At 40.8% G+C, this 24,952-nt stretch overlaps 1 protein-coding gene and 1 long non-coding RNA gene across 4 annotated transcripts in view; one reads left to right on the top strand and one right to left on the bottom strand.

Annotated features, from left to right (window-relative positions):
• Nucleotides 1-1,154: 1,154 nt before the first annotated feature.
• LOC118930412 (uncharacterized) lies at nt 1,155-2,356 on the bottom strand. Its single transcript, XR_005032042.2, has 2 exons — nt 1,616-2,356; nt 1,155-1,269 (listed from the first exon to the last, which is right to left on the bottom strand). It is a non-coding gene; the product is annotated as an uncharacterized LOC118930412 (long non-coding RNA).
• Nucleotides 2,357-2,498: 142 nt separating this feature from the next.
• OXSR1 (oxidative stress responsive kinase 1) overlaps nt 2,499-24,952 on the top strand; it is a 97,399-nt gene continuing 74,945 nt past the window's right edge. Inside the window, exons 1-2 of one of the 3 annotated variants that reach the window (XR_005032043.2) lie at nt 2,499-2,858; nt 21,733-21,845. Coding sequence is in view for 1 of the 3 variants with exons in the window: in XM_036921641.2 (XP_036777536.1) it covers nt 2,789-2,858; nt 21,733-21,845 (183 nt within the window). In the remaining 2 variants the exon portion in view is untranslated. Of the gene's footprint in view, nt 2,859-21,732; nt 21,846-24,952 lie in introns of those variants that run through there. The other 2 variants (XM_036921641.2, XM_036921642.2) reach the window with 2 other exon arrangements.

The following is a 24,952-nucleotide window of genomic DNA, read 5'->3' as shown; positions in this document are numbered from 1 at the left end:
AATGAAAATGTCACTTTATTAATAGCTTCAAAAGTGACCAAAACCCTTTTTAACTGTTTAAATACTCTGTATGGCTGGCTTCCTCTCGGTTTTCTCCTAGAGGTGCTCTCCAAACTCCCTAACTATTCTCTATCATAGTATACAGGGCCCCAATTTACGATGGCTCAACTTAGGATTTTATGACTTTAGGTTGATACAAAAGCAATACACATTCAGTAGAAATGTACTTCACATTTTGATGTTTCCGGCTAGCAATGAGCAGTATAATCTTCTCCCTCCATGCTAGGCTGGGACAGTGAGCCAGCTCCCGGCCAGCCACATGCTCATGAGGATTAACAACTGGTACACTTACAACTATTGTTTTTCACTTTCAGTGCAGTATTCAATTACATAAGATATTCAACACTTTCTTACAAAATGGGTTTTGCGTTAAGATGATTTTGCCCAACTGTAGGCTAATGTCAGTGTTTTGAGCATGTTTAAGGCAGGCTAGGCTAAGCTAGGATGACTGGTAGGTATAATAAGTGAATTTTTGACTTAGTGCTATTTTCCACTTATGATGGGTTTATCAGCATGTAAGCTCATCCTGAGTCCAGGAAGATGTGTACTGGTGTTTTTCTGCACGACCCTTGTAACGTAATCACTTATCTATGTATTCTTAGCTGTTTGTTTCATGCCCCATGAAAACAGGAACTAAGTCACTCTGTTTACCACTGTACTCTCAGTGTTTATTTTATAACAGTTCTCTCACATGGAAGGCACCCCATAAGCTGAGAAGTTCAGACTTGGGCTTCTAGCCTCAAACAGCCACCTATTCCTTGTTCATTAAAATAATGAGATCATCTATCAAAGCACAAGGTGAAAGTCCAAGAGACGGGGGAAATAAGATGTCCAGATCTACAGAGAACGTGTGGCTCGACTCAACGATCAAGCTGTGTGCAGACCTGGTGGCTTGAATGCACAGGGACTGTGCCCACCAAGAATGTGGGTCAGTTAGCATCTTGAATTTTCACTATTAGGTTAGCAGCTCCTCTTCACTGCGGAAGAGGAAGTGAGGAAAGAGGATAGTGGCTAAAATCTCTCCCTGAAGTATATACACTAGTCACACATAATTTCAAGGGGGTAAAAAAAAAAACACAAATAGGACAACAAACCCGGTTTAAGAATACCTGGTTTATGGATTGTTCTACTGGTACAAACCTTGAGATCTCTAATCTTTACCACCAGATTTTGCTCCTTCCTGATATCTGATTCCCATCCCTCTTCTTCCTGCAAAAAGAAGGAAAAGGCAACGCGTGTCAGTAGTAATGACCAAAACCAGTTTCTGCAGCAAGGCCTGCTATGCTTTCAGACTCGGGAACTCGGCACTTCTGCTGAGACTGGCATATTCTATCCTCTCAGTTCCCACCTGCTGCGGTTATGTTAACCTGGCAGGGTCCGGGACCAAGCCTTCCACGGTGCGCGCTCCCACCGCTCCAACCCGGGGAAGCTGCTCAGTTCCCGCAGCTCGGCCTGCGCTTTGGCTCCGGGTCGGCAGGCCTCGGGCAACCGGCCCTGCGTGGCTTCCCCTTGGACCGCCGCAGCTCTGAAAGTCGTCCCACCAGTAAGTCCGCACCTGGCCAGTCCACGCCGACACTGTTTAACCAAGCGGCCAGCTTTCGCCTCGTTACTTTTCCCGAGAAAACTGAAGTTGAGAGAAGTCACACGAAAAGGGCCCAAAGGACCCAAAGGGCAGGGGCCAACCTCCCGCGCTTAAAGGCCCGACCTCGCGAGGCGCTCCATTGGCCTCTCGGCCCTAGGCAGAAAAGGAACCGAACTCCTGTTGCGCGGAGGAACCCAAAGGAGGCCGCCGGAAAGACTTCAGCCAGATACAGCATGGTCGCGGGCAAGCTTCCGGTTCCTACCGGTCCATCAGCCCGAGGCTTTCCATCTCAGGGCGGCGGTCGGCGACCCAAGGCCGCCCGCCCGCGCAGCCACCTCCCACACCAGGGAGCCGCCCGCGTCATGACGTCACGCCGGAGGCAGGGTTCTAGCGATCTTGAGAGACCTGGGCCCTGTGGCCCTGAGAAACAACGAGAGCCCGGAAGCGGGACTTGCTAATGACTGACATCACGTACATCCATTGCCGTTCTGACTCCTCAAAGAAACCAATGAGTGAGACGACGGGGACGGCAACGTGCCTCCTTCCCCACCAAGACGTGGCTCCGCCCCCTTCGCTCTGCCGCCTTTTAGTCGCCATGCTAAGTGTGGCTACCGCCCCTTGCTGCTTTAAGATCTGTGACTTTCCGATGCCCGCGCTGAACTCCTAAGCACTTATTCCCCTCCACTGCCTACTTCCACTTTTTCGGGCTTCCTGCCTGCTCGGTGCTTTTCCAGCCACACCTGGGATGGCGGCCGGAGGCGGGCCCGGGTCGGGTCGGGTCGGCGCGTTGACGTCAGCGCGCTGCGTGCCGGCAGGTGGAGGGAGAAGGAAAGTTTGGCCGGTGCGTGGGGATCAGTGGAGGGCGGGACGGAGGGGCCGGGCTGAGGCGAAGCTCTTGTTGCTGCTGCCGCTGAGGCCGAGGCCGAGGCCGGGTCGGGCGGTGCCGGGAGCGGAGGATCAGAAGTGAGACCCGTTGCAGTGTAGAGCCGTTGCCGCCCGCCGCGCGGTGACCCCGCGCCCAGGTGCCGTGCGGCCCGCGGTTGCTCCCAGGCGGTTGGGGGCGCGGCGGCGGTTGGGGGCAGGGAGAGGCGCGCGAGCTGGGCGCGGGCGGCACTTTGAAGGAGCACTGCGCCCGGAGCCGCCGTCATGTCAGAGGACTCGAGCGCGTTGCCCTGGTCCATCAACCGGGACGACTACGAACTGCAGGAGGTGATCGGTGAGCCTGGCGCGTGCGAGGGGAGGCCGCGGGCGGCGGGGCGACGGGGTTGTGGGGTCGGGGTTCGAGGGCTCGGGACGGGTCTGCGCGGGAACCGACGTTCCCGGGAGCGGGGTCGGGCGTGGGCCGGCTTTCAGTGCTGCGGGGCGGCGCGCCGCCTGCGGGTCTCTGGCGCAGCTGCGGGTTCGCGCCGCGTACGGCAGGGAGGCTTCTGGTCAGGGGCACTGGAGAAGCAGGCCATAGAGGAAGGGAGGGCAGGTTTTGGCTAGTGCCGGGAAGGGAGTAACAAGATGTTCGGATAGGGTAATTTGGAGACCCAGTGAGGGTAACTTAAAGGAAAATTCCTTTTCTGAGGCGCCTACGTTACGGTTGTGCACTGAAGGGATGAGAAGGGATCCTGAGACTCTAGGGGAGGCTTTTCCCTGCTGAGGGATGAGGAAATGCGGAGGCCCTGAGGAGGGAAGTAGATTGGAGTGTTTTAGGACCCGAAGGAAGACTGGCGAGGATGGGTAGGTGAGAGGGGCCGGATCTTACGGGTCTTCTGGGCCCGGTGAGGATTTTGGCATTTAATTTTAAGTGTTATTGGAGGTCCTCAAGTAGGGACGTGACGTGGTCCGATGGATTTGGCTGCTGTGTGTGGAGTGGATTCGAAGGGGACCCAGGAATACCAGTGGCATGACCAAAACCTGCACAAGTGTGGATTGTAGTTCTCGAGTGGCACAGTGATGGGGAAGGGTGGGGTTTAGGATGAGAGGAGTATTTGTTGGACAACAATAATCCAGCCAGTTTATAAATCAAAAGGGGTGGGTTTAGCTAAATGGAAGCTCAGTTCCACTTACAGGAGCAGACCTCTCCATTATTGGAGGAAGGAGATTGTCTACTTTGCTGCATCAGCATCCTGTCCTAAAATTAGTTTTGTAACAAAGACTGGTTGAAAACTCCTTAGTTACCTTGGGGGTTTGAGTGTTTATTGCACAGTGTCTGTGTTTTAGAGAAACTTTGTCACTTTTTTTCCCCACTTTACTTTGCCCTTGTTTCAGAACAAATGTGGGCTAAGTTTTATCTGAAAGAGATCACATCATCTTTTTCTTTAAGGCAATTCATGGGCCTGTGTCCTGGTGACATGCTGGTTCTTTACCGTGTACCGGTTGGTTCTAAAGACAGCTCCTAGGTTTCTATCTTTATTGATTGCCTCTGGGTCCCTCAGAGTTTCATACTGAGGAAAGGAATTAAGTGGGAGATTCCAAAATGATGTCTGAAAAGTAAAGACAGTGGGTCCCTGTCATTGTTTTGCAATGACAATAACATTCTAGGAAGAAGAGGAGGGTGGATGTGTCGTTAATGCCTTTACTGTTAAGGTGGCATATAGTTCTGGAGGTCTGGAGACTTACTGACTGGGCGTCCTCAGGCCAGCTGGGTGTTTGTGAGTGGGCATGAGGGGTCTCAGCCCTCGGTAGGGCAGGCCTTCATCTCACCCTTACAGTGGCCCATCCATAAAGGTTAACCACCTTATTTTTTGAAGTAACTTTACTGAGGTGTAACTTAACATTCACCCACTTTTAAGTATAAAATTCATTAATTTTTTTTTTTGTAAATTTACTGTGTTGTGCACCAGCATAATCCAGTTGTAGAATAGTCATTACCCAGTGAGATCCCTTGTGCCCGTTTACAGTTACCCATTCCCACCCCCAGCCCCAGGCAACCACAAATCCACTTTCTGTCTCTATAGATTGGCCTTTTCTGGACATTTAGTATAAATGGGATCATATAACATGGTCTTTTGTGTTTGGCTTCTTTCACTTAGCACAATATTTTTTCATTTTACAAACAGTTTTATTGAGGTATATACCATAAAATCCACCTGTTTTAAGTGTATGTACAATTCTATGATTTTTGTTAGTAAATTTCCAGTTGTTCAGTCATCATCACAGCCCAATTTTAGAACATTTCCGTCATTCCAAAAAAATGCCTCATGTCCATTTGCTCACTCCCTGTTCCCACCCCCACTTGAGGCAGCCACAGAGCTTTCTGTCTCTATAGATTGGCCTTTTCTTGGTAAGTCGTGAATATAATCATATACAGGCCATCCTTCATATTTGGTTTCTTTTACTTGGCATAATGTTTTTCTTTTTTTTGGATGTGTGTGTAACTTTTTCCTTTATTGATGTATAATTTACTGCAGCAAAATGGATGGATTTTAGGCCTACAGCTAATTAATTTTGAACAATGTATTCAGTCCATGTTACCACCACCCAGACTAAGACAAAGAACTTATATCATTTCAGAAAGTTCCCTCATATCCCTTTGCCCTGCCCCTAGAGGTAATCCACTATTCCAATTTCTATTATCATAGATCAGTTTTGTCAGTTCCTGAACTTCATATAAATGGACTTAACACTGTATGTACTTTTTTTTTGACTAGCTTCTTTTGCCTGACCCGTTTCAAGATTCTTCCACAACATTCTTCCAATGATAAATCGCATTTATAAGCAATTTGTTCCTTTTTTAAAAAGTAGCATTCCATTGCATAAGTATACCACAGTTTGTTTGTCCATTCTCCTGCTGATGGGTTCAGGACCTCCAGCTGGCCAGGACACACTTCAACACATTTAAGTTGTTTCCAGTTTGGTGCCGTTATGAATAAAGCTGCCATGAACATTTTTGTGCAAGATTCTTCATTTGTTTCTCTTGGATAGGCATAGGTGTATATGTGTACAGAATATGAGACACTAATGCTTATTAATTAAATGCTCCCACTAAACATTGAAGTTCATTAATTAAATTAATGGTCATTTAGATTTACCATTTTTAATGCTCTTTATGCATCTCCAACCATTCATCTAGAATAATATTCCTTCTGCTTGACAACTAGTGCCCCTCTACTAGTGGCTCACTTTCTTGGTTTTGGTTTGTCTGAGTATGTCTTTATTTCACCTTTGTTTTTGAAGAACATTTTCTCTGGATATGGAATTCTAGATTGGAAGTTATTTTCTTTCAGCACATTAGTAATAATATAGTACTGTCTATGGCTTCCCTTTCTGCTAGCATAATGTTTTTCTGAGGCTCATCCATGTTGAAGCTTGTATCAGCACATTATTCGTTTTTATTGGGTACCACTTGATGGACATGGGTTGTTTCTGCTTTTTGGCTCTTTGGAATAATGCATTTAGCATTCATGTGAAATCGTCGTGTAAACAGCTTTCATTTTTCTTGAGTGGAAATTGCTGGGTCATATGGTAATTTTATGTTGAACTTTTTAAGAATCTGACAGACTTTTTCAAAGTGACTCTGCCATTTTGCATTCCCACCAGCATGTTTGAGGGTTCCTATTTCTCTTCATCCTTGCCAGCATTTGTTGTCTGTCTTGTTGATCACAGCCACACTAATGTGGTGTTTGAAGTGTGTATCTCACTGTGTTTTTTTGTTTGGCATTTCCCTGATGACTGATGACAGTGAGCATCTTTGTATGTGGTTATTAACTTTTCATGTATCTTCTTTGTATATTCAGTCTGGATATAAGTCCTTCACCTAATACATGCTTTTAAACATTTTCTCTCAGGCTGCACTTCCCTTTTCATTTTCTTAATGGTGTCTTTGAAAGCAAAAAAGTAAAGTTTTGATGGCATTTATCACTTATTTCTTTCATTGATTTTTTTGGTGTTGTATCTAAGAAATCTTTACTAACCCAACATCATAGAGATTGTTTTTCTCTCTTTTTTTCCTAAGAGTTACAGTTCTAGCACTTATGTTTAGGCCTCTGATACATTTTGAGTTAATTTTCCTATATGGCGTGAGACAAGGTGAGCCATCTAGTTTTATAGAGGGAGACACTGAGACCTAAGAAGTGAAATGACAATCTAAAGTCATAGTACTGATTAGTGGCAGAGCCAGTCTGGAGTCCAGCTCTCCTGTTGCCAAATTCAGGATCCTTGTTCTGCGTCTGCATTCGATTGGTTCTTGGACATAAACTTAGAGATGGTAGTCGTAGTCCCACAGATTTAAGGGAAATATCCTTACAATGAAAAAATCTGATAGGAGCAGATATTTTTTATATGACCCGTTCAGACGTAGTGGAATTTGTTCTCTTTTGTGTATCCTACTTTGTAATTATCTAGGGTTCTCACTCTCATTTGGAAGTTCCTGCAAGTTCCTAACATCTTTCTACTCCACTCCTCACACTTCCTCTCTCACTGTGTCTTTCGAACAGGGAAAAAAAAAGCTTTTCCTTAACTACACCCTGGCACAAAGAGCAAGTCTCAATAAAGCAGCGTATTCTTATTCTCAATTTGATTCCATACTGAAATGCTTGGAATACAGTATTTTGTCATAAGGTTTAGTCTTCAAAATGAATCTTTGAGATTTCTTCAGATTATGCTCAATTTTTTCAGAAAACATGATTGGAATCCAGAAAAAAACGGTTTAGGGAATCATTTGAATTTTCTGTTTTCAAAGGATTTATTTTAATGAAATGGTGTAATGATGTCTCCTTTCTCATCAAAGCATATACACTTAATTGCACTGCAGTTTTTTCATATGTGCTGCATGGCATTACACACTATCTGTGGGGTTGTTGTTTCTCACATTCTGTTCTGTTCTCTTTCTGATAAAATTCCAGGGAGAAAAGAAAATTTCCTTCCTAGAGCATATTAAAGGCATACAAATTGGGAATTCAGGGGACTTCCTTTTAAAGAATATTACCATCTTAACCATGCTTTGGCAAGATTTGCAGTTCTTTATGTGTGATTATTTGTGAAATATGTTAGTATTATTTTCACTCTCATTTGTCTTTTCCGTGCTTTGAATCGCTTCCCAGCCCTTATAATGGAATTAGAATTTCTGATCAGCCATTATATTTGACATGTATTGAAATGGCTGGAAGACTATGGTGTTTGGTGTTAGATTCACCTTGATTTGAGTCCTGACTTTACCTCTTCACTGCCTATGTGATGTTGGGCAATTTATGTAACTGGTTTTAGTGTCAGCTTTTTATTTGTAAAATGGGATAGTGGTGTCTCTGTCATTGGAGCTGTTGTGCAGATTAAATGTTATTGTAGCAAGTGCATAGTTTGTATTAAGTGCTCCATTAAATGGTGGTCGTTATCTCTTTCTTCTTGTTGTCCTTACATTTCCTAATTTTTGGTATTGCTGTGAAATATAAAAAACTATTGGACTTGAAGTCTTGTAACACTTTAATATTTGGAGTCTGTTGTAATGTATTTTGGAACATCACTCACTGCATCTTTTTTCCCTTCCATGTCTTCTTCGAGTTTAGGTGGATTTAAGGAGTGCTGTATGTGGTCCAGCTGTGTGAGACCCTGCACCCAATTGTATTGCCAGCAGTACAGCATGATGGCAAAGAGGGAAACCAGTCCGATGAGGGCTGTGCCATGTGGCTTTTATTGTTCTACATCTTGGAAATTCTCAATATGTATTTGCTGTTTACCTCAAGACTAGGTTTAGAAAATTGTTCTTTAGGATCTGTTTTTAGTAAAGTATGATTCACCTAACTTTGACACTTTGGCAAAGCAACCCACTGGCTTTATTCTGTACTTTCTCCTCTTTTTTTAAAATATATTTTTTATCATTTTTATTTTGGTATCATTAATATACAATTACATGAGCAACATTGTGGTTACTAGATTCCCCCATTATCAAGTCCCCACCACATACCCCATTATAGTCACTGTCCATCAGCATAGTAAGATGCTATAGAGTCACTACTTGTCTTCTCTGTGCTATACTGCCTTCCCTGTGGCCCCCCCTACATTATGTTCTCTCCTTTTTAATTTTCATTAATTGTTCACAAGTCACACATTTTGATGATTAAAGTAGTGGTTTCCAAATACAGGTTCCAGAATCCCACCTGTATCCTCTGCATAAGTAGAGTCATGCTTAATGGTTAGTATATTTACTCCACAGTTGGGAGATTTAGTATGAGGACATTTTCAATAAGGCCAGCATTGGACCAGCAACCTCAAAGGGTTGTATGTGATAGGGATTGCATTTGGCTGCATATAATGGAAAACAAATAGCAATAGCTTAATAAAATACCTTTTTCCACTTAGGTAACAAAAAAACTGGAGTGGCAGCCTAGGTGCCATGAGGCACCCAAGGCTCCTAATTTGTCACTCCACCACACTTAACACGTGACTCCCATTTCTCAGAGTTGCAAGATATTGTTCCACCCCGAGCCTCATGCGTGTGTTTCAGGCCAGAAGAGTATGGCAAAAGGACAAAGGCATGTGACAGCTGAGTTGGCTCCCATTCAAAGGGCTTTCTTTCCTGAAAGCCATACTCAGTCACTTCCATTTCTAATTTATTGGTCAGAACTGTGTAATTTGGCCATTTGCAAGGGAGACTGCAATGAAGGTATTTAGCTGAGCACATTATTACTTCAAACAAAATAGGTCAAGGTTCTTTAGGAAGAAGGGAAAATTATATACTGGATAGGCAACTAAAAATGTTGGCCTTGGGGTTGGTTGATTTGTTAATTAAAATGGTTAAATAAGGTGTTGCAAGCAGACAGTTCAATGAGATACACAGTAATCAGTTAATGTTGGCTTTAATCTGAAGAGGCAGTTGCAGTTAAGACAATGGTATTGAATCACCTTGTAGTTCTGGTTTCTGGGCCCTACTTTGCCTCTTAGCAATCTATGACCTAAGTCTTACCTTTGCTTCTATTGCTTTGTAAGATCTATAAAACCTAACCCGTGAGATCATTGCGGAGATTAGAGGAGGAAAGAAATGTAAGTAGAGGAGTTGCTCAGCAGAGTCCTCAGCACATAGAGTGAATGTTCAGTCAGTGTAATTGCTCCTGGTGGTGACACTGAGGCAGTGTCCATGAGGGCTGCGCTATTTCTGTGTTTGTTCTGTCCTGAGGAGTCTTTTTCTTAAAAATGTATGCTACTACTTAATTGATTAGCCCATTCAGCAAATATTTATTAAACTCTTGTGTGCCAGGCACTGTTCTGGATGCTACCGATATAGCCTTGGAGGAGACAGAAGTCACTGCATTTTGGGGGCTTATAGTCCAGTGGTGATGAAGGACAAAAATAAATAAGCAGGGAAAGGGGTTGGAGACTGCCCGCAATAAAGGTGGGTTTTAAGTAGGTCAGGGAAAGCCTCTCTGAGGAGGTGGCATTGAGGACAGCTTTGAGGAGTTGAGGAGTGGACTTTGTAGAGCTGGGCTGAAGTTTATTCCAGGCAGTGGGAGCAGCGGAGTGGAGCCCTGAGTGGACTGGATGCTCCTATGATGTGACTTAAGGGAGAGGAGGTGAGAGCAGCTAGGGCAGTGCAAGTTGGAGGTGGGAGGCCGGCCAGGTGGAGAGGGAGCTGGCACGTTGCCGGTACTTGGCTTCACATCAAGTGGGATTGACAATCATGGCAGGGTTTAAGCTGAGGATTACTATGACCTGACTTAGCTTTTAAAGTGGTAACTCAGGTTGCTGTGTGGAGAGTGGTTTTGTAAGGGTGCAAGGATGGGAGGAGAGTTCATCTAGGGAGAGGGACTAGTGGAGTGGCGAGAAGCTGTCAGATGCTGGTATCACTTAATTTGAAGTTTGAGATTTGCCTTTGGATCAAATGTGAAAGAGTCCGAGATTTTGGCTGGAGCTCCCATCCTTTAAGGTGGGAGGACACCCGAGTGAGCAGGAGAGTAACGATTCATCACAGAGCCATCCAGCTGCCTGAATGCACTCAGTGCATTTAACTGCGCCTCTTAGTTCTTTCTCATCTTTGCGTTGAGAGGGTAGCATTTTTATGATGATGACTTTTCTCACAGTTGTCTCACTAGTTCCAGGAGCCCTAATTTTCAACGTGACTCTGATAAGAGGCTTTATTTAGAGAAGGGCTTACAAAATTTTAAATTCCTGTATTTTCCATGGTTCAGGAGACAGTGCCTTAATCACCTTTCAGAATGAACAGTCTGGGTTAGCTCTCTCGTGAATACAAAACCTTCCCTAAAATGCTTAAAAGCAAAATCTTTAGAATATGTATCTGTTACATTGATGGCTGGCCAAAACTTGGGGGAAAAGGTCTTCAAATGATTTGGTTCATTTGACTTATTTTTCTTCACAGGAATAGCTTCCATTTTTATACTCCTTTTTACATTTCTGGGTTTAGTAAAGAGGTGAAAGATTGAAAACTTTTAGTCTTCCTTATTTCTTTGGGCATCTTCATTTCTGTCTCAAGAGATGATGTTATCCAATTTGAAGGATTTCAGGGGAAAGCTCATTCATGGGTTTGTGCATTAATCCCTTCCTGTGGGCAGTGTATACTAACACGGCAGGTAAACACCTGCCTGGAAGAGGACAGAAGAGTGGAGGTGGGGGACATCAGGATTGGTGCATTGAGGATGCACATCAGCTTAAGATGGTGAAAATCTGACATTGGATGTTCTGATGAAATGCTTTACATTTTCCATTATATTATTCTTCATACCAGGCCAGTGCTGAGTGGAGGGTATTATAGTGGAAACTTTTAGATGACTGCAGGGTTCCCGAGAGGTCTTTTACACATATGCATGTATATTTTACACTGAAGTAAAAAATTTTACAAAGTAACTAATTTTACTGTGTGCAGTGCATACTGATGTTTTCTGTGTGATTCAACTTACCCTAAGAAAAAAGGTAATTGGGACCCAGTGAACTGATTTTTTGTTTGAAAAATTTCATATGAAGGAACCTGCTTTAAAGAAGAGTTGAATATTTAAAAAATTTATGTCTCTAATCCTACATTTTTAAATTCTTGCAAAAAATTGGTGGTTAAAATAATTATAAATAGTTTTCAGGTTTTCTTTTTTTTCTTTTTATTATTTTGATATCCTTAATCTACAGTTACATGAACAACATTTTGGTTACTAGACTCCCCCGATCATCAAGTCCCCACCACATACTCCATTACAGTCACTGTCCATCAGCGCAGTAAGATGCTATAGAATCACTACTTGTCTTCTCTGTGTTGTACTGCCTTCTCTGTGCCCCCCGCCCACAGTATGTGTGCTAATCATAATGCCCCCTTTTCCCCCTTGTCTCTCCCTTCCTACCCATCCTCCCCAGTCCCTTTCCCTTTGGTAACTGTTAGTACATTCGTGGGTTCTGTGAATCTGCTGCTGTTTTGTTCCTTCAGTTTTTTTCTTTGTTCTTATATTCCACATAATGAGTGAAATTATTTGATACTTGTCTTTCTCCACCTGGCTTATTTCACTGAGCATAATACCCTCTAGCTCCATCCATGTTGTTGCAAATGGTAGGATTTGTTTTCTTCTTATGGGTGAGTAATATTCCATTGTATATATGTACCACCTCTTCTTTATCCATTCATCTACTGATGGACACTTAGGTTGCTTCGATTTCTTGGCTGTTGTAAACAGTGCTGTGATAAACGTAGGGGCGCATCTGTCTTTTTCAAACTGGGCTCCTGCATTCTTAGGGTAAATTCCTAGGAGTGGAATTCTTGGGTCAAATGGTATTTCTATTTTTAGTTTTTTGAGGAACCTCCACACTGCTTTCCACAATGGTTGAACTAATTTACATTCTCACCAGCAGTGTAGGAGGGTTCCCCTTTCTCCACATCCTCTCCAACATTTGTTGCTGTCTTTTGGATGTTGGCCATCATAATTGGTGTGAGGTGATATCTCATTGTGTTTTTAATTTGCATTTCCCTGATGATTAGCGACGTGGAACATCTTTTCATGTGCTGTTGGTCATCTGAATTTCTACTTTGGAGAAGTGTCTGTTCAGATTTTCTGCCCATTTTTTAATTGGATTATTTACTTCTTGTTTGTTGAGGTGGGTGAGCTCTTTATATATTTTGGATGTCAACCCTTTATTGGATCTGTCATTTATGAATATATTCTCCCATACTGTAGGATGTCTTTTTTATGTTGTTAATTGCCATATTCTGTGAAGTATTTTCTAGTGAAAGAACATCATTGGCTATTCTCATTTAGTGGTATTGAAAGTAGTGATTTTGCTATAATTTGTTGTGTTAGAACCTTAAAATATTTTTCCATTGCTGAACAGTATTTTGACATTTGTTCTGGGAAGATCATATGAAAATCGATGAAAGTGATTGTTGACATAGAAGAACTGGAGCCTGCAAGTCTGTTATCATTAGGTGTGGGAAATGTTAGCAGCTTGTCTTTTGGCCATTTGTTAAATCACTGCAGAATTAAGTATCTTGCTCCTAGGGAGATTTGTTTATTTAGTGAGTGAATCTTTGTGTGAAAGGAAGATGCTTTAATATATGAAAAAGTTACAAATATATGAACAGTTATTATTGATAATAATACCTAGGGTATAGTGTTTCATTATTAGTGAAATTAATTCTGTTTAATGATGACTAGGAATTAATAACAGCTAAACTTTCAACATCCCTGTATCTATAGAGATGTTCTTATATCTGTGGTTTTAATCCCAGTATAGTTTTAGTTTATGTAGGGTATGCCTTTAGTATTTTTAAAGCTAGTGTTTCAGATTTGTGTACATAAGATAAATAATCAGTGTTTGATTATCCAGTGGTAGAATACTGGTTTGAGATGTAATACTGGTTAAGAATACCACTGGATAGCACACATGTGGAAGTTACAGTGATAAAGAATTGGGAACCCGTGTATGTAGTAGAAGACGTCTGTTATTAGGACCATAGTCACCCTGTAGAGGCCACATTGTGTCTTCTGCGGCTTAAGAGTGCCTCATCTTAGCCAGACACGTATGTGACCTGCATGATGAGCATCCTTTCTCTCTGGCATTTCTCAGAGTTGGGGCAGTGGCCTCTTGCTGAAGATAAGGGAGAGTAGTTGTTAAGTTTTCTTCAGGGTTCCATGCAGGACTTTGAAGAGGGAGGAGACTTAATGGCAGGCACTACCCTTCTGCCTGACTCTGCCCCACACTCATGTGCAGAATAAAGACACAGCCAAGAAGCAGACAAAGTACAAAACTGTTTTAGTAGTAGCTTCTTGGTTTGCTTTTATCAGACGTTGTGTTCCCAAGCTGTTGTCTAGCTAGGTCAGGCACACTGTTGGTAAATGTGTTGTTGAAATTAGATTTTACTTTGTATTTTGCATTACGTAAGCTTTGTGCAGCATTTCAGTTTGTTGTAATTGTGATTTGGGTTTATTCATATGGTGTTGACTATGGTTATGTGTGTGTGGCTTTAGTCATTGATTTTCAAATGGATTTAATGTAACAAACACAAATTCTGTTGGGTAATATAGTTGCATATGTAAATTGTTCCCAATTTTTAATGTTTGCAGCACATTAGTGTTAGAAATTTGGTGGCATACTTGAGTTTTTTTTATAGTTGTATGAACATAATAATTCACATACCTAAAAACTTGGTCTTTTTAAGTGTACAATTCAGCATATTCAGAGTCAGTAACCATCACTACTAACTAATCCAGAATGATTTCACAGCCCCAGAAAGAGACCCTCCCGGTATCCATTAACAGCACCCCCATTGCCCTGCCCTCCAGCCCCAGGCAGCCAGTTTCTGCCTCTAAGGGTTGGCCTGTCAAATACTCTACATAAATTGAATCTCACTCTATCTGGCTTCTTGTGTCTGGCATATTAGCATGTTTTCAGAGTTCATTTGTGTTTAAGCATCTGTCAAAACTTTATTCCTTTTTATTGCTGACTGCACTATTGTGTGGATATATTTCATTTTGTTAATACATCAGTTCATACAGCATGGGTTAACTCCACTTTTTGGCTCTTGTGAATAACACTGTGATGAACATCTATCTGTGTCTAAGTATTTAGGTGTCTTGTTTTCTAATCTCTTGGGTATTACCTAAGAGTGGAAATGGTGGGTCATAATGGTAACTCTGTGTTTAACATTTTGAGGAAGTGCCAAATGCCTTTCTAACGTGGCTGCACCATTTTATTTTTATTTTTTATTATTTTTATTTTGTTTTATATTTTTTAATTTTTTAAATTAAGGTATCATTGATATACAGTCTTACGAAGATTTCACATAAGCAACATTGTGGTCACTGCATTCACCTATATTATTGAGTCTGCCACACACACCCAACCACAGTCACTGTCCATCAGGGTAGCAGTATGGCACAGAGTCACTACTTGTCTTCTCTGTTACACTATCTTCCCCGTAATGCCCCCACACCATGTGTGCCAATCATATGCCCCTCAATCCCCTTCTCCCCCCTCTGTCCCCCAGCATCTCCCGTTTGGTAACCACTAGTCCCTTCCTGGAGTCTGTGAGTCTGCTGCTGTTTTGTTTTTCAGTTTTGCTTTGTAGTTAAACTCCACAAATGAGTGAAATCATTTGGTACTTGTCTTTCTCCACCTGGCTTATTTCACTGAGCATAATAATTTCCGGCACCATCCATGTTGTTGCAAATGGTAGGATTTGTTTTCTTCTTATGCCTGAATAATATGCCATTGTGTATATGTATCACATCTTCTTTATCCATTCATCTACTGCTGAACATGTAGGTTGTTTCCATATCTTGGCTATTGTAAATAGTGCTGTGATAAACATAGGGGTACATATGTCTTTTTGAGTCTGGGATCTTGTTTCCTTGGGTAAATTCCTAGGAGTGGAATTCCTGGGTCAAATGACCTTTCTATTTTTAGTTTTTTGAGGAACCTCCATATTGCTTTCCACAATGGTCAAACTAATTTACATACCCACTAACAGTGTAGGAGGGTTCCTCTTTATTCACATCCTCACCAGCATTTGTTGTTCCTTGTCTTTTTGATGTTGGCCATCCTAACTGGTGTGAGGTGATATTTCATTGTGGTTTTAATTTGCATTTCCCTGATAATTAGAGATGTGGACCATCTTCCCATGAATCTGTTGGTCATCTGAATTTCTTCTTTGGAGAAGTGTCTGTTCAGATCCGCTGCCCATTTTACAATCAGGTTATTTGCTTTTTCAGTGTTGAGGCATGTTGTGAGTTCTTTATATATTTTGGATGTTGACCCCTTGATGGATATGTAGTTTACGAATATATTCTCCCATACTGTAGGATGCCTTTTTGTTCTGTTGATGGTTCCTTTGCTGTGCAGAAGCTTTTTAGATTGATGTAGTCCCATTTGTTCATTTTTGCTTTTGTTTCCCTTGCCTGAGGAGATATGTTAAGGAAAAAGTTGCTCATGTTTATATTCAAGAGATTTTTGCCTATGTTTTCTCCTAAGAGTTTTATGGTTTCATGACTCAACATTCAGGTCTTTGATCCATTTCAAGTTTACTTGTGTGTATGGAGTTAGACAATAATCCAGTTTCATTCTCTTTCATGTAGTTGTCCAGTTTTCCCAACACCAGTTGTTAAAGAGGCTGTCATTTCCCCATTGTATATCCATGGCTCTTTTATCGTATATTAATTGGCCATATATGTATGTTTGGGTTTATATGGGGCTCTCTATTCCATTCCATTGATCTATGGGTCTGTTTTTGTGCCAGTACCAAATTGTCTTGAGTACTGTGGCTTTGTAGTTGAGCTTGAAGTTGGGGAGCATAATTCCCCCCAGCTTTATTCCTACTTCTCAGTGTTGCTTTGGCTATTGGGGGTCTTTTGTAGTTCCGTATGAATTTCAGAACTGTTTTTTCTAGTTTGTTGAAGATGCCTTTGGAATTTTGTTAGGGATTACATTGAATCTGTAGATTGCTTTAGTCAGGTTGGCCATTCTGACAATATTAATTCTTCCTATCCATGAGCACGGGATGTATTTCCATTTATTGGTGTCTTCTTTAATTTCTCTCATGAGTGTCTTGTAGTTTTCAGGGTATAGGTCTTTCCCCTCCTTGGTTAGGTTTATTCCTAGGTATTTATTCTTTCTGATGCAATTGTAAATGGAATTGTTTTCCTGATTTCTCTTTCTGCTAGTTCATCGTTAGTGTATAGGAATGCAACAGATTTCTGTGCATTAATTTTGTATCCTGCAACTTTGCTGAATTCAGTTACTAGTTCTAGTAGTTTTGGGGTGGATTCTTTAGGGTTTTTTATGTACAATATCATGTCATCTGCAAACAGTGATAGTTTAACTTCTTCCTTACCAATCTGGATACCTTTTATTTCTTTGTGTTGTCTAATAGCCATGGCCAGGACCTCCAGTACTATGTTGAATTAAAGTGGGGAGAGTGGGCATCCTTGTGTTGTTCCCAATCTTAAAGGAAAAGCTTTCAGCTTTTTGCTGTAAAGTATGATGCTGGCTGTGGGTTTATCATATATGGCCTTTATTATGTAGAGGTAGTTGCCCTCTATACCCATTTTGTTGAGAGTTTTTATCATGCATGGATATTGAATTTTGTCAAATGCTCTTTCAGCATCTATGGAAATGATCGTGTGATTTTTGTCCTTTTTGTTGATGTGTATGATGCTGATGGATTCGTACTTTCCAGTTTTTGGCTGTTATGAATAAACCTGGTATGAACATTCATATCCAAGTTTCTGTGTGAACAGGTTTTTGTGTCTTTGGGATAAATACCCAAGTGTACAAATGCTCAGTTGTACAAGTCTGGTTTTTAGTTTTAAAAGAAATGGACAAACTTCGTTCCAGAGTGGGTGTACTATTGTTTTATATTCCCACCAGCAATGCATGAGTGATCCAGTTTCACCACATCCTCAGCAATACTTGGTGTTACCACTTAAAAAAAAATTCTTTTTAACCATCCTGATATGTATCCATCACCATCACCACTGAATTGCTCTTGTACCTTTGTCTAAAGAGCACAGATGTGTGAATTGATTTCTGTGTTCTCTGTTCTGTTTTGTGTGTCTTTCTCTCTGCCAATACCATACCGTTGATTACTCTGTACAGCAATAAGTCTTTTTTTAAAATTCACCAGTGAATATATATTGAGAACGTAAAAGGTATTTTTTTGGAAGTATAATTGACATACAGTATTTTGTGAGTTGCAGGTGCACATCATAGTGATTCTGTATTTTTATACATTACAAAGTGATCCTTGAGTTAAGTCTAGTCACTTCACAAAGTTATGACAATATATGTATATATTTTAAATATTACTGATATACAATCTTATGCTCAAGTTTCACTTGAGCAAAATTGTGGTTACTACATTCCCCCTATTATCAAGTCCCCACCACATACCCCATTACAGTCACTGTCCATCAGCATAGTATGATGCTATAGAGTCACTACTTGTCTTCTCTGTGCTATACTTCCTTCCCTGTGCCCCCCTTATATTATGTGTGCTAATCATAATGCCTCTTAATCCCCGAATCCCTCCCTTCGTACCCACCCTCCCCAGTCCCTTTCCCTTTGGTAACTGTTAGTCCATTCTTGGGTTCTGTAAGTCTGCTGCTGTTTTGTTCCTTCAGTTTTTGCTTTGTTGTTATACTCCACAAATGAAGGAAATCATTTGGTACTTGTCTTTTTCTGCCTGGCTTATTTCACTGAGCATAATACCCTCTAGCTGTATCCATATTGTTGCAAATGGTAGGATTTGTTTTCTTCTTGTGGCTGAATAAAGTTATGACAATTTTAATGAGTATATTCCCTGTACTGTATATTACATCCCCATGACTTATTTTACAACTGGAGGTTTGTATCTATAATAAGTCTTGAAATTGGATAGTATAAATCCTTCAACTTTGTTCTGTACTGGTATGTTGGCTTTTCTAGGGCCTTCCCTTTTCAGATAAACTTTAGCATAAATGTGTGTGTACAAAATACTTTGCTGGTATTTTGGTAGGAATTGCATTAAACCTATATACATAGTTGACTTGGGGAGTATGACATCTTTACTATGTTAAGTTTTCTAATATTTGACTATGGTAATAAGTCTCCAATTATTATGGTCATCCTTGCTTTTTTTCATCGCTATTTTGTAATTTTCAGCATAGATCCTGTTCATATTTTACTGGTTTATACTGAAATACTTCATTTTGGGGGAGCAATTGTAAATGATAATTGTTTCAAAATTTTGGTTTCCATTTGTTGTTAGTATTAAAAAACGCAGTTTGTTTTTATATGTTGATCTGTATCTTGAAACCTTGCTAAACTTTCTTATTAGTACTAGGAGCTTTTCTTGTGGGTGCCTTAGGATTTTCCTTATAGACATCATGTCATCTATAAATAGGGACAGTTACATTTCTTTCCAATCTGATTGCCTTTTATTTCTTCTTCCTTTATTGTGGTGGCTAGGACTTCCAGTAGTATGATGTTGAATAAGGGTGATGGGAATGGATATCCTTGTCTTTTCCCCAGTTTTAGAAAGAAAGCATTAGTCTTTCACCATAAGTATGTTGTCTGCTAAGTTTTTCTGTAGATGTTCTTTATGAACTTAAAGAAGCTCTCCTGTATTCCTGGTTTACTGAGAGCTTTTATCATGAATAATGTTGGATTTTTAAAACATGTTTTTCTGTGTCAATTGATATGATCACGATTTTTCATCAGCCTGTTGATAATAGTACGTTGCATTTATTATTACTTTTTCTAATATTGTATCAGCATTGAATACCTGGTTTCCATACTACTTGGTTGTGGTGTATGAGCTGTTGCTGTATTTGATTTACTAATGTTTTGTTAAGTTCATGAGAGGTATTGGTCTGTAATTTTTTTTTTCTTGTAATATCTTTGTCTGATTTTGATATTGGTAATACTGGCTTCATAAAGTGAGTTGGGATCTGTTCCTGCTGCTTTTATTCCTGGAAGATGTTGTAATACTTCTGTCAATGTTTTGTAAAATTCCCCAGTGAAACCATGTGGGCCTGGAGATTTCTTTGGGGGAACTTTTAAAGTATAAATTTGATTTCTTTAATAGTTAACAGGATTATTCAGGTTATCTACTGCATCTTAGCTGAGTTTTTGAAAGAATTTATTCCTTTTTTCTAAATCCTTGAATTATGAGCTGAAGTTGTTTGTAGTATGCCCTATGCCCTTAAATTTAAAAAAATTTTGTCATGAAACTCGTGTAACATACAATTTGCCATTTAAAAAACAAGTCATTGTTTTGGGGTACATACACAGTGTTTTCCAGCCACTGTCTAATTCCAGATCGTTTTCATCACCCTAGAAAAAAAATCCTCTACGCATTAGGCAGTAACTTCCATCCTCCTCTTTTCCCAGCCCCTGACAACCACTAATCTATGTTCTGTCCCTGAATTTGCCTTCTCTGGACTGTTCATGTAGATGGAGTCTTAGAATAAAGGATCTGTTGTGGTTGGCTCAGGTAATGGAGATAATGTTTTCATCCATGTTGTTCATGCATCAGTGCTTGCTCCTTGGCTCAGGGCTCCGTCACACTGACCTTTGCTTTCATTGCCCATCTCCTCTGACTCTGACTCTCCTGCCTCCTTCTTTTAAAGACCTTTGTAATGACATTGGGCCCATCTAGATAAGCCAGGATGGTCTTCCCATTCTTAATGTAGTTATATAACACTTGATGTAATTGTATAACACATAAAATAATCCTTTGCCATGAAGGTAAAATCCACAGGTTTTTAGGATTAAGACACAGACATCTTTGGGGTTGGGAAGCCATTATTCTACTTGCCACACGGACTTCAGATCTGTTATTATTCTAACACTGCTCCCGAAGCTCTTGTTCTTTTTTGCAGTCTATTTTCTGTCTGTTGGTTAGATTGAGTAAACTATTGATCTTGTCCTCAAGTTCACCAAATTTATCCTGTCATCTCTACTCTACAGTTTAGCCTATCCAGCACATTTTTTATTTTGGAAATTATATGTTTCAGTTGTATAATTTTGATTTGGTACTTTAAAAAATAACATGTTTCTTTGCTGAGATTTTCTTTTTATTTGAGAGAATTCTTAGTTGTTTGTTGAAGCATTCTTAAGTTGGCTACTTTAAACCTCTTGTCAAATAATTCCAACATGTGATTCATTTTGGTATTGGCCCCACAGTGATTGTCTTTTCTCATCCAAGTGTGTTTTCCTGGTTCTTTTTATGACATGTGGTTTTAAAAAATTTGTGTTGTATCCTTGACATTCAGGACATTAATGTTGGGGCCTCATTCTCAGTAGGCAGTTACCATGTTTAGGCTCAGTGCATAGTTCCTGGCCTGCTGTTGTGGGCTGTGTAATTCCTATGGTAACTTGATTTCAGAGCTCTCAGTGCTGGTCTTTTCTGCTTTGTTCTTCTGGCACCACAGGAATACCTGTTTGATTGCTACAGTTGGTGACCTGGGTTGACTGGTGGCTATGGGCCCCCAGCTCTGCTGCTACCAAGGGCAGATGACTGGGCATTGCCCCAGGTGCGGGACAGGGACCCAGTTGCCCCAGTAGTGAATCTGGCCTGCTGCTGTCTGGGTAGGGGTGAAAACCCTGTCAGTGCTGTGCTGTGGGGGTTGACCCTGCACTGTCCTGGGTAGAGTTTGAGGAATCTTTCTCCCCTGTTGGGTTCTTCTGAGCTTCCCTTTCACGGGCCTATGGCCCAAAAGCAGGGTTTCTCATTTGTCTCTATCCCTGTTGGTGGCTCAGGGTTGCAGGCTATTGTGGCCATCATGGGTGGATGGGAGATGAAAGGACAGCCCCATGAACCACAGAGGTGCTTTCCTGACATCCTGAGGTCCCTAGCCAGCCTACCATCTTGTGCCTCTCAGTCATTCTATGCTTGTCAGTTGAATTATTTCTAGGACATTTAGTTGTATTTAGAGGAGAGGGGCAGGGAAGTGTGGGCCTATGCCATCGTATTCTAGCACTGGGCCGTAGTGAGCTTGAACCTCCAGTGGGACTCATTGGCAGTTCCATGATGGGGCTGAGGCTCTTGCTTTTACTGACACCCCACATTTTAGAGTGTTTCCCTGTATCTGTTGTTGAGGATGGGAACAAGAGGAGGGTTGTTCTTTCCCTGTAAATTAGGTGAAAATTAGAAATGTCATGTTTGATCTGATTATTTATTTGCTCATTTATGTATTTATCTTCAGGGAGTGGAGCAACAGCTGTGGTCCAAGCGGCATATTGTGCCCCTAAAAAGGAGAAAGTGGCAATCAAACGGATAAACCTTGAGAAATGTCAAACTAGCATGGATGAACTCCTGGTATGCATGTCTCATGTTTTTATATGGAGAGATAAACTCTTGAATATTCATATTAGAGTGGGAGGTAATGTGAAGTTTTCTATTTTTTTTTAAAGTGCAATTTCTACATTAATAAGTAATGGGTATTGTAAAATTTATAAAAATTGGGTAACTGGAGAGGAAAACACCTTTGTGTTTTATGGTAATGATATAATTGCTCTTTTCATTGAAAAACTTATCATAGAATTTTGTATCTACAAATGTTAAAGTTATTTTTATTATGAATGTAGTATTCCATTGAATAGGCAGACAGCACTTTGTTCAACCTATTATTGTATTCGACAGGTCACCTTGTTTTCTCTTTTTGTCTTTACAAATACTGCTCCTCCCTCTCTCTACTCTTAAGGTAGGATTGTGCAGTTGTGATTCCTGGGTGAGATGGTGCATCCTTTAAAATGCTTTTTGCCTCCAAGAAACAGGATGCTGGTCTGCATCCAGACCACTGATGCAAGATGAGCGATAGAGTGACCCCTGGGCAGTGCTGGCTTCCCCAGAGGCGAGGAGAGAGTCCCTTGGATCAGTAGCTGTAGGAGGTATTCTGTAGTATTAAAGTCTAGCCACACTGGGACCATTTTGTACTTCCTTTTTGTATCATGACACCCAGAGTAGTTTTAAGTATATCCTACATGCTCAGCAAGGGATGTGGGATAGATTTTCAGATCATTTAACTTTATAAATTCTCAGTTTCTCTGTTTAAAGTGGAAATAATGATACCTGCTTTGTGTGCCTCATGAGGTTTTTCTTGAGGGTCAGATGATACAGTATCTGAAAACCATAAACTGCCATACAAATGTGAGCTAACACTGTTTCTTTATTAAGGAGCTGCTCTAAGATCATGTGCAGCCAGTGATAGAGCAGAAACTAGGACTGGGATGATCTGGCAGTCCTGAAGTTTTTCCACTGTCCCAGAGTGAATTTAATTTTTGGTGTCGTCTGTACCGAATATTAGGAAATTATTGGCATAAAAGGAAAAGAGGTAATAGAATTGTATACTGAACTTTCAGCAGATACAAAAAATGCATTTTCTTAGGAGTTGGTAACATAGGAGCAGAAGCTTCAGGGGTGGTTGCTGGAGTGATCTTGAACCCTCGGTTAAAGGACACACCTGACCGGGTGCCCTGGAAGCCCTCTGATGATCTGGGACTTACAGATGCCAGGGGTTCCTTAGGGTACCATTTGGACATTTGACCTGCAGTGATCATTCAAATGTAAACTGCATTGTAAACAAAATCTCTTTAAGAAAAACAAAATTTTCAACCTATATATTGAGACTGGACTCTGAGCAGCTCAGCACGTCATTTGCATTAGTTTAACCTAATCCATCAGGAGAGTGTAGAGATGAAGGTAAGTCTTACTATTTATTACTTCATGATTAAAGAAACTGAGGCTCCAAGTTTAAATAACTTGGCTGAGTTCATGTGATGTTAATAGTAAACATTTTTTCAGTGCCAGACACTTAAGTGTGCTTGACCCTGTAAACAGCTCTGTGAGACAGATCATCGCTCCATTTTATAGATGAGGGAAGTAAATTTATGCTAAGTGACAGAGTCTGGATTAAAAATCAGATCTTTGTGAGTCAAGTCTGTTATTTTCAACTCCATATAATAACAACAAGATGATTGTGATCTTAGTTCAAGAGCAGAAACAACGTATCTTCTCATGTCATTGGACATTCTTGGAAGTGGTGTTTGTGTTACTACACTAGGGCCTTCCTTTCAGAGGAATGTGAACTTTATAAAGTTGATAAGAGAAAAAATTGGTTATATGGTCCAGTAAGCTTCACATTGCAAATACAGTCTTTGTATATTTGGCAAATAGGTGAGAAGGACGAAGTGACTTTCAGTAGAGCAAGTTAAAGATAATTGGCTCTTTGTGTGGGGGGGTAAGCAGGTAAACATGTAAGATCCCATTAAATCCTGCAAAAATATCAGGATTGTAAAGGATGTCTGATTTACTTGTGGTGTCTGTCTTTTTGGGATCTGGGGTCTGACTGTGAATGGCACCTTTTTTGAGAGAGATGACCCCTTAATTTTACCTAAGAAAAGCCTGTTAGGTCAACTACCAAACTTTTAGTGTTATAATTTTAAATTTATTTGAAAACTGTCATTATTATTAGAAAAGGTACAGAGTGCACTGGAAATGAATGGGATTACAGGTCATACCGTGTGTGCCAGACATGAATGAGGAGGCAGCATGTTGCTCCTTTCTTGTCAGCTGTTCTCCTGGCTGACACTGCTAAGTGTGATGGGCACGCCAGCTGTCAAGTCTCACTACGCTTGTTTTTTATAGATATTTTACTCACAGGCTTTTCTCTAAAACAGGCACGCTGTGCAGTATTCTGAGCTTTTTCTTTTCTAGGTAGATGCTAGGACTGGAGTCACTGGACAGATATTTGAGCGGAATATTAACACACTTAAAATGTTTCTCTGTCTACCTTAGACACTCACTATCTAGGCGAAGAGCTAAAGCTCTTGTTTGCTATACAAGAAAGTGGGACAGATGCCTGGGACAGCTGTGAAGTTTGGATGAAGTAAGAGAAGGAGCCCTTCTCAGCAAGGAGGTCTTTGTGGAGATGTTTGTGTTCTGAGCCACCAGGCAGGAGACTGGATAGACAGGGATGGAGACCTGGCAGGCAGGGGGTTAGAGTCAAGAAAGAGTTCTTTTATACATTATTAATATTAATGTATTAATCAATACATTAATATTCATAAATGTTAACATAGCTGAAACAAATCTTGATAAAACAGTTCTTCATTATATCATGTAGAATGCACTCTGATGTTCTTTTTTTTTTCTCATTCTTTGTTTCAAGCATTATCCACTAAATTTTTCTCATGACCCATGTGGGCTGTAGCCCACAGTTGGAGGTACACCAGGCTACACAAAGCAGTATCGAGATGAAGCTGAGGCAGTGACATGATAAATGAAAGGAAGAAATAGATCCCTCAGAATTTATAGATGGAAAGTTGCTCATTTGAAAGTTAGCATTTTGTGCGGTCAGAGCCTTGATTTTATTCACTCTGTATGAATGAATGAATGAATGATTGGACATCACTTGGAGATGACTG

This window comes from Manis pentadactyla, chromosome 14, assembly GCF_030020395.1.
Source record: "Manis pentadactyla isolate mManPen7 chromosome 14, mManPen7.hap1, whole genome shotgun sequence".
Classification (NCBI taxonomy): domain Eukaryota; kingdom Metazoa; phylum Chordata; class Mammalia; order Pholidota; family Manidae; genus Manis; species Manis pentadactyla.
Note: the sequence above shows the minus strand (reverse complement) of the source record. Positions and strands in the feature narration are given on the sequence as shown.